Raw genomic sequence first — 10,794 nt, forward strand, 5'->3', positions numbered from 1 at the left:
TTCATTTTTTCTGAAAAGGCGGTGTCTATTTGCTTGTGACCACGCTGTGTATACACTGTTTTACATTCGAATGCCATCCTCTACAACTTATTAACATAATTTAATAAACAGCCTGTCTATAAACAATTTAATTTTTGACTAGAAATACTTCCAAATTATTGTATTTTTAAGAATATCGCTAGTATTTTTCAGCCTTGTCCATCTCCTCACACTATTACTGGTTCTTTAGCATTTGGAAATTAAAGAACCGAGACTGTATTTCTAGACACTTCTTTTTTTTATTAGCTATAAAGAATATTGTAAGATAACTTGAAAGGAATAGAATGACATAAATACACTTATTAAAACAGATAGATATATCTAATTATATCTTAGTTTGTCTTTATTTCATAGGGAATTCTTAGGTTCATGTTTTTCAGAAATTGTAAGCAAGATTGATATGTAAAACATCTTTAAATGTTAAACTTGAATAATGAGGGGTTGTGAAGATTTACTATTAAACCACTTAATGATTCTACATTAAATGAGGCACTGTATTAAATAAAATATTTATAATAACAGAGGAAACTTTTTTCCCTCACCCATGCAAATCTTAGAGACATTTTTGTTTTATAAACATTCTAACTAATGTAACTTGTTTTGTGAAGATTTATTTTAAGTATATGTTTGTGGACATTTCTTAATATTATTTATAAATGGTTTATTTCTCACCCTTATAAAATGAGATGTCACTTTTGATTTCTGTGGTGACTGAGTAATAAAACATAATCATTTTTTCATGTTTATTTTTGTGTATGGCAGAAGCCATTCTTTCACCGATTGGCACATCATCAGAAAATATTCCACAATGACAACTAACCTTCTTGATAATAAGGACAACTTTCTGTTATACCAGTTTATTATCTACATAGTTTAGGTTACATTACAAAGATGGTGTAAATCATGCTTCTGTTAACAAGCTCTTTATTTATTCTGTCAGTTCACTATCAGAAAATCATCCACAGAGACATCAAACCATCTAACCTTCTTCTTGATGATCAAGACAATATACTGGTATGTGAATGTAATATCTCCAGGTTTATTAATTTTTGAAAATACACAGACTTTGTATTTTCTCCTGTAAGATGAATTATAATATTTTATTGATTAATGGATATTTTGGATGTGTTAGAGTGATCTTTGAGTAAGACATTAATGTATTATCATATTTTAAATCACACTTATGTTTTAAAAGGATTTTAAAATAAAAAATTCACACTTCTGAATCAAATTTTCTCTTATAAAGTTTCTTATGACTTCCTTTAATAAATTTATTTTACATACTAATTTTATAGTAAAGGTAAAGGCCGGTGTATGGTAGTTTGAGTTGTTGAAAAGTGCCTTGCTAGTTACTAGCAATTGCTGATGTATTAACCATTTTGCTCAGTTGTTAGAGCACTCACTGGTTTGTGAGAAATCTTGGGTTTAATTCCTATCAGTATCAAAATTAGATTATCACAAGTATTCTTCAATTGATGGCAAAGTATTTCATTTTATATGTTCCAGAAGTGGTAAAAGATAAGGATGAGCATATTAACTGTTCTTTGGATTGACATACTGGAAAACAGATCTCATGTAACCATACAGTTCTGTCTGTAATGTATTGTTAAAAATGTGCTTGTAAAGCTAATAATAGCTCAGTACTTACATGTCATTTGTGGTGAATGCTGCCTACTTTCACTAGCAATTAGATGTCCATAGTTTACATCAAGTACATAATGTATTCTTTACAACAGGTTTTATGTTAGGTGTATCTTTTATGTTACCATACATAGATACAGTTATAGGACTGTGACCCAATGTTACAACTCTGTCAAGACGAAAGTGTTTGCAAGTTTTTCCCAAGCAACACTTAAACCATGCAACTACAAATAAAGAACTGTGATATGTGAATGAGCAAGCCTCAGTACAGTCACTGTTTTAATTTATTCTTTTTATTAATCTGCATTTGGTGGCATTTTAGTTGATCATAGTGTTGTTTAGTAAATTGGCAAACTTGTAAAGAATGTCTAGATATGGGCTCAGAATTATTTTTTAACCAGTACTAATTTAGTGTTCAATGATATTGAATGTGCAAAGATTTGAAATTACAAACAGTATGTTGTTCAGAGACTTTATTTCTTTAATTTTACATATTTTGAAAACAAAGTTCACTTTATCACGATTATTTTTCATAACTCAATTAAAGCTCTCCAGTTATTCTATGAAGTGATATTGCTGTTTTTTATGTGGGCCGTAATTGTGCAGAGCTTCTGTATTCTCACATAGATAGCAGATTTTGGGGTTTGTAACCAGTTTGAAGGAGTAGATGCTTTCCTCTCTGGAACTGCTGGTACACCAGCTTTTGTTGCACCAGAGGCTCTTCGTGGTAAGTGTAAATTTTCTTTCTTGTTTTGATCAAATTATATAGGTCTCTATACTCTTGTAAGTGTATGGTTTTGATATCGGTTATAAGTGAATTGTTTAATATCAGAGCAAACGCATTTGTCTAGGGCAGGGCTTCCTTAACTTTTTTAAGTTTTTGACCCCTTGACGAACTTAAAAAGTTGTCATCAACCCCAAAATTCTTAGAATATAAATAATAAATAAAACTTTATAGTCTAGAAACTTCAATAAATAAACAACTTTTATTCATCATAATACAATCGTTAGGAAACATAAAATATAAAAAAAAATTATATTTTAATTTTCTCTAATAAGATGGATTGGCCTGATAGGCTTTAACAAGCATATGAATATTGAGCTTTAGGTTTTTGAGTTTGAGTCTCAAGTCCCTGCATTCTTCCACATTAAGCCTGTTTCTCTGTTTGCTCAGAAGACCATTCACATGGTTAAGTCCAGCTTCGACCATGTGCAAACTTGGAAATGCCAGAATTAATGGCTCAGCAGCTGCCCAAAAGTTTGGATAATTGGCAGCAGATTTCTCACTACTCCAGTAACTGCTGATGCTTTTAGCTTTAAAAAGTGATTTTGCCTCAAGATCCATACTCATTTCAATGAGTTACTCCTGTAGGTTAGACTCCACATTTGTACTTTCTGCTTCAACGTCTAATGGAGAAATAACCAATCAGGAATCTGCTTCTTTTCAAGGTCTTAAAAGCTAACCTTAAAAATCTTTCTTCAAATTTTCAAGGTGTGTTGTATGATGAGTAAGTCATTGTCTGAAATACTACCCTTGGCTTCCTGATCTAGGCACAACTAGTTCGTGAAGTACTGGAACTTTCTGTGACCCAATTCAATCTTTGCATGGAAAGAATGATAGTAATGTCTTTTCCTTGCAATCTTCCCTGTACTTCATTGAATTTGGAAAACAAGTTAGCTATATAAAACAGATGATTTTCACACTGCCACAACTTATTACCCAGTGGTGATTCCACATTGTTCAGGAACTCTATGGCTGAATCAAAAAATCAGCTAGGCTTTGTAAGCAATCTCCTTTTGATAGCCACCTTACTTTTGTATACAAAAGCAGTTGGGTGAAAATTTCATCATTTTCACATAACATTGCAAAAAAGGCAAGAATTAATTGGGTTTGGTTTGATACACAAATTCAAAACTTTGTGAAGCTCTCTACTGAGGTTTTTTGCAACAAGATGCTGTCTGTGCAGAACACAATGCACAGTGCATACATTAGGAACTTTTTGCTACAGGAATGCTGAAAATCTGCAGCACCTGCCAATCATTGCAGGTGCACCGTCGGAAGCGAATGCCATAATGTTATTAAGTAGAATGTTATATATGTTGAAATACTCTGCCAAGTGGAAAAAGATTGTCTCACTCTTCAGATTGTCAGCTTTTAAATATTTAGCAAACAAAAACTCATCAATAACACATCTTTTGCTGGGAGTACAATACCTTATGAATACCATAAGAATATTAGAATTTCCAAAAGTTGACTTGTGCAGCTGAATGGAAAAGTTGCACTGTTGAAGCTCTGAAGTCCCTGTTTTTTTTAACATCCTCAACCATCTCGTCAATATGGCATTGGACTGTTCATTAAAATGGGTTCTGCATCCATTTTCATAACCGTTTGTACAACTTCCTTTATGGCTGGTAGAATCAGCTCCTCACCAATCATATGTGACTTTCCTTTCTTTCCAATCATGAGGGAGATATTGTAGGATGACTGCAGCCCTCTGTTGTTGTCTGTAGCAATTGGTGACTTGGTGAAAGACACTTCGTGAACCTCTTCTCTCAGCATTTAAAAAAATTCCAAATCTTTGTTTTTCTTATCAGGATGCATTCTCTCAAGGTAGATCTTCAACTTGGATGCTTTAATTGGATCATTCTGTAATGTTTAAGTTTATTTCTTTAACGTCCTTATTGGCCACAAACAATTTGCTCTATATTAATACAACAGCCACTAGTGCATATAATTATGTATATGCTGTTAAACCACTCGATGCCTGCTCCCTCTGTGACTAATCACTCAGATTTGGTTTGTATGAAGTTTCACGCAAAGTTACATGAGGGCTATCTGTTCTACCCATCCCTAATTTAGCAGTGAAAGACTACAGGGAAGGCAGCTAGTCATAATCACCCACCGCCAACTCTTGGGCTACTCTTTTACCACCAAATAGTGGGATTGAGCGTAACATTATAATGCCCCCATGGTGAAAGAGCAAGCATGTTTGGTGAGACGGGGATTCAAACCCATGACCCTCAGATTGCGAGTCAAGTGTCCTGACCACCTGGCCATGCCGGGCCTTGATCACTCTGAAGTGAGTCTGAAGTCATAAATATATATATATATATATATATACATATGTCAATAAACAATTCTAGAATAGGGTGACTATTCGTAAAATTTATTGAACTATTTATTTGTTTATGAATTTATTTATTTCAATAATTATAATAATATTATATTTTTTTTAAAAAGCATAAAATAAAACAAGTAATTAAATTAAAATATATTTTAAAAATATGTGTTATTCATTACTGTGTGAATTTATACACTGTGGAAGATTTGAAAAAGGAACGAATGTCATTTGCTCACTGTTGCTACTAGGCATAGGGCTATTAATTGCATAGGCCAACCTTGCCCTAGGAGTCATTTTCGACCCCCTAGGTCTTTATTCATTCCCTGTACAGTATTCTCCACCCCAGTGGGTTGATATAAACCACTTTGGAAAACCCTGGTTTAAGGGGTCTCTCTCCTTTTCTCGTTTACTAAACTATCAGAAATTTGACAGAAAAAGATTGAAATGTACAAGATAAAATCAATTAAGTGTTAGAATTTTAGAGAAGAAATATATAAAATTGAATTTAAAATGATATTTTTGTTATTAATCATTATATAATACTTATGGTTACAACAAATACGTTTATAAAAGTATATCATCAATTACTTGACTTGACATTTTTGGTAATGGTGGTTAGATCTTGATCAGTTTTCAAGTACAAACATTTTTCATTCAAAAAAATGAGACCTCAATTTTTAAAAAAAGGACTGTAATACAGGATTAAAACTTGATTAGATTACTACATTTCATTGAGTTAACTGAGAATCCCAAGTTATATGATGGTGACAAGTTACCTATGTGAAATATGCATTTTTGCAAAACATTTTAAAGGTCTACATTGTATCTGATGTTTAATACCATATTATATCTAATACTTTTATATCTTTATTTTTTGTGTCATATTAAGCAACTATTCAAACTGAAATAAAAAGCAATTAAAGTAATCACCTTTTATTCTTTAAAATTTTACTGTCATATTCTTTAGTTCTCAACTTCTGTGTACTGACTATATGGTTTTTAAGTTCACGTCTTTAGTGTACTGACTGTGTGTTCTTTGGTTCACATCTTCTTTTTGTTAACTGTACGTTCTTTAGTTCACATCTTCCTTGTGTTAACGGTATGTTCTTTAGTTCACATCTTCCTTGTGTTAACTGTATGTTCTTTAGTTCACATCTTCCTTGTGTTAACTGTATGTTCTTTAGTTCACATCTTCCTTGTGTTAACTGTATGGTCTATAGTTCACATCTTCCTTGTGTTAGCTGTATCTTCTTTAGTTCACATCTTCCTTGTGTTAGCTGTATCTTCTTTAGTTCACATCTTCCTTGTGTTAACTTTATCAGCATATTCTTTAGTTTACATCTTCTTTGTGTTAACTATATTCTTTATTTCATGATCTACTCATGTTTATATTCTTTAGTTCATAACATTTCTATATGAACTGAATATATCTGACTTCCATAAATGTTAAGTGATAGCATATTTCCTATATTTAAAGTTTTACTATTTGTCCTCTGCAGGTAATAAAGGTAGATACAGTGGAAAGGTAAGTTGAATTATTCTGGATGTAAAAATTACATAAGATCATATTGAATTATTACACAATACAAAGTTATGTAGGAAAAGAATTAACAAAAATAGGGTTGAAAAGGTTTTTATGCATTCGTTTTTTTAAACAGCATTTAGTGTTTTTCTTAATCAATACTTTACATATATAAATATACTTTATCACTGAGTTAGATGTTAAGGTATTTTATTTGCTAAACGTTTAATCTTTTTTGTTTTGTATTATTTTTGTAACTTCTGACTTTATCATTAAAATTAACATCTGAGCTTATTTGGTTGAGTTGTGAGTCAGTCTGTTGATCAGCAGACTCTCTCTTTAATATGGACACTGTGTTCATCATTGATCTTAGTTAGGACTTTTAAAGGAATAAATATTTCACATTCCTCTGTGGTATATTCCTTAATATTTTATGCTGGTTGGACCATCATATTTGTATGTTCGCTCATTTATGTTTCAAACCATTAAGTGGTTGGTCCAATTGAAGCCATTGAGAGGGAAAGAATTAAACTTTAGCCCTTAGTTTCAAACTCTTAGCCACTAGTAGGTCTTCTTTACTTGACCAGGAAAAATCAACAAGTGGGAAGAATATTAAACTTTCAGTCCAATTCAAGCTTTTTTTTGCATCAGGTGGGCCATTAAAAAATTTTCACTTGTTATTTGCAATAAATTTTATTTGATCAACAAGAACCACCTGTTGAGAAAGAACTAAACTATTTAGCAAAATAAAGACATTTATTATCAGGTTTGTAACTTAAAAGTTCAGCCTCTTAACTGCCAGATTTTATTTTATTAAGATTATTTTTCAAGAAAGAATATAAATGTTAAATGACAAGTTTGTAAAAGATTCTGTCAGTAAATCACTAACTGAATGTATTTCTTCACCTGGCAAGTACATTTTATGATAATTGAAGTATATATTGTAATTTATTTTTACCTGAGAGTATTAATTATAGAAACTAAGGACTTTTCCACATATATGTATTACTTGTTTCATTATGTTGTAAAGAACAACATCTTGCATATATAAAAATCATAAAATGTTTTAATAAAGCATAAATAATGAAATAACAGGATATTATTTGATGGTATGTCTGTAAAAAACAAACTGATAATAGTGTGTGTTAAATCCATAAATCAAGAAGCAACAGGATAATTTTTAACAGTATTTCTATGATCAAAGTAAATGACAACATTGTTTAATTTGTAAATAAATCATAAAATAACAAGATTTTATTTGAAAGTACATGGGTATTTTGTGATTAATCTAACTAACAATGATGTTGGTATTAAATATGGTAGATGTAATGTGGGTGACATATTATAGAATATTCTTCTTTGCTTTCACTCATAAGTTCTTAGAATTGGATAAGTAAATAAATCAAAAAGTTACATGATATTACTTGACATTATTTTTCTGATGAAACCAGCAAACAAATGAGGATTTAACACTTCTAAAATTATGTTTCTAAGCATGCATAATTCTTAATTTATTTTCTTACTTAGGCAGTTGACATTTGGGCAATGGGCATCACCCTGTACAGCTTTGTCTTTGGGAATGTCCCATTTCATGATAACAATATTCTAGTGTTGTACAACAAAATCAGAAACCAACCACTAACTTTCCCTGCCAAGTGAGTATCATGTAAAAATACAATCATATTGTTGTGAGATTGTTCTTTTGTTGGATGAGTTCCTTTAAATTATTTCATGAAAATAATTTGAAGTCTAGTCCATTTAAGGATAAAACATTAGTTTATTTCTTCTATAACATTTATATAAGCTTGTACACATTTCTGTGATGCTCAAACAGAAATACCTGAATTGGTATTTTTGGTACTTGGACTAGAGCATAAATAATCTTGTACAATTTCATGGGTAATTGATTGAAAAACTGAATATACGTGATAACTAGCACTGATCCAAATACTTCATTGAACTAAACCGACTGACTCAATACTCATTCACTATTCATTTAATGCAAAACATTGACTTGCTGCAAGTTTAAACAAAACACACAGTGACTTAATGTGTCACTGACTTTCATATTTATAATCTACTCTTGTCCCTCAATACTCTTTGAATTTACTAGATTTTTGTGACGTCAAACTTGAATATTGAAAATAGCTTACAGCAATATAGAATCCAATCATTCCTTTACCCCTATGAGTTAGTATCACATACGGAATCAACTAGTACATAACAAGCTTCTCCACTACATGCTTATCATATCTAAAATGAAATAGTACTGTTACGACAGCGGAGGTCACGTGACACTAGTAACACGCCACGCACTTCTAGAATGTTCATGAAGCGTCAGGAGACTACTAGATATGGGGTAGTCTTGTATATATAAAACTGGCCAAGAAGCGACGGGAACAATGTGTAATTGAACTGCGGACAGAGTATTGTTGAGTTGAGCACGTGAGACGTTCGTTGTGAATTATAGCGTTTGTTATAGCGTGACTGTGGAAATTAAGTGTATTGCAAAGTTGTATTCAGAAAGAATAAACCAGTTTTATTTAAGAAAGGACTTGTGTCGCTAAAGTTTCATCGGAACGAAATTTACGGAAAATTAACTAACTGGAGATGTTTAGTAAAATTTAATTTCTTTTTCTTTTCATTCCATTTAATACATTTAGTTTGCCAACTGAAGTAGATTAAAAGCTCTGGCTTATTAGGAAAGTTTAATAATTTTGAAGTTAAGACTTGGAAAAGTTTAGTTGAGCAACCTCATGAGCATGACACAAAGTTAGATTGATGGTGATGGAGAATGACAAAACTGTAATCTTATGAGCATCAGATAAAGGAAAATGTCATGTGGACCTATGGTTTGAAACTTAAGGCTTGAAATGGTCCTATGAACCTACAGATTCAAAATTTCCTTGCACATCAGTATTACTTTTTAAAAAAATATTAGGTTTCAGTTTCTGTGAGAATAACTTTTATTCAAAATTTTCGCTTACTAGTAGTATAGTTGGGTATTAGTTTTTTAATGGATGATGATCACTTTTAATAATCTTGAATGTGGTCATGCTACTGAATATATAACTGTGGTAAGTATTTTAAAAATGCTAAACAATGATTAATAATTTTGCTTAAGAATATTGACTGTATAGATACATCAACCTATCACAACTAGACCAGATGACTATTTTAAGCTCAGAACCAATTTATTTTTAGGGTTGAGTGAAAAGTGCCAAGTTATATTGTTTTGAATGATTAGGTGTGCTTTAGAACTGAAGGACGGTTAAAAATATTCTTGTAACATATGTTTGTTATTTTCAGCCCAAACATCAGTGATGAACTAAAAGATCTGCTGAAAAGGATGCTACATAAAGATCCAGTTGAGAGAATAACATTACCTGTAATTAAGGTAAAAACAGTAAAGTATCTCATAAAGATCCTGAAATCTAGACTAGTGGAATTGTAGTGTAGGTTCTGAGAAACAAGACTGTTAAATAGATTATTAATAAGACAAATAAGTATCATAGAATTTGGAACAAATTGCTTTGGGAGTAATATAATGTTGACTTACTTCTGTGAAATAAAACTGAACTTGAGTTACAAAAGTTTTAAATCAACTATTACTATCGATGCTGAGAAAAAAGGCATAACTTCAGCAAGACACAGATGTTACTCTAAATTTTAAAAAGAAAAGTAGTATTGTGCTAACTTAATTTCAGCAATACAGAACTGTTCTTTCAAACTTAACCTTAATCTGTTATTCTTTAAAGCCATAGTTGCAAAGCTACCAAAGTGATTAAACAATTAAGAACTTATCCAATGACCCCATTCTTCTGTAATTGATGCTTAACTACATAATACAAACCCCCAAAATTCTTTAAACTTCAAGAGATCATTTCAAAAAATATATCATAATGCTTCAAGTGAACAATACCTTTGTCAGTTTTGAACCAATGTATATCAACAAATAAAAAAAATATATATATATATATATATATTGCGAACTTTGGTGTTGGTCTGAGTGTTCATTTATCTCCTGCACTATATTTGAAAATCTGCACATGCAGGCAAAGCTCAACATTCACTTTTGAACTGATGGGTAAACAGGCATGAATAATGTTGATGCCAAACTTTATTTTGCAAGCAGGATATTCTACACTAAATTGTTAGGAATTAATCACATTTCAAAATGTGACGTAACTTAAAGAATAAAAATGTAGTTCTACTGTATGTTATTTTTGAGTGGCTCTTAGCATGACTGGGAGGTATAAGTAGCTCAGAGCTTGGACTCTGAGTGAAAACAAGAGTGCAACACAATTAATCTTTTTGAAGTCCATGAAATAAGTTAAATTGATAGATGAACTTAAACTTTTCCCATCACTGGGGACGGGTACTTTTGCTTATATATATATATATTATTTTTTTTTAAATTAACACAAAAATAGATAAGTACGACAGAGAAGAAGTAGTGGTAGACGAAGT

At 31.3% G+C, this 10,794-nt stretch overlaps 1 protein-coding gene across 1 annotated transcript in view; it reads left to right on the forward strand.

Annotated features, from left to right (window-relative positions):
* The window catches only part of LOC106467858 (calcium/calmodulin-dependent protein kinase kinase 2-like), a 78,218-nt gene that overhangs the window by 57,182 nt on the left and 10,242 nt on the right, over positions 1-10,794 (forward strand). Inside the window, exons 11-15 of the mRNA XM_013928238.2 lie at positions 980-1,053; positions 2,308-2,407; positions 6,302-6,327; positions 7,852-7,979; positions 9,634-9,721. Coding sequence (XP_013783692.2) covers positions 980-1,053; positions 2,308-2,407; positions 6,302-6,327; positions 7,852-7,979; positions 9,634-9,721 — 416 coding nt within the window. The remainder of the gene's footprint in view (positions 1-979; positions 1,054-2,307; positions 2,408-6,301; positions 6,328-7,851; positions 7,980-9,633; positions 9,722-10,794) is intronic.

Source organism: Limulus polyphemus, unplaced genomic scaffold (assembly GCF_000517525.1).
Source record: "Limulus polyphemus unplaced genomic scaffold, Limulus_polyphemus-2.1.2 Scaffold2767, whole genome shotgun sequence".
In the NCBI taxonomy this organism is placed as follows: Eukaryota; Metazoa; Arthropoda; class Merostomata; order Xiphosura; family Limulidae; genus Limulus; species Limulus polyphemus.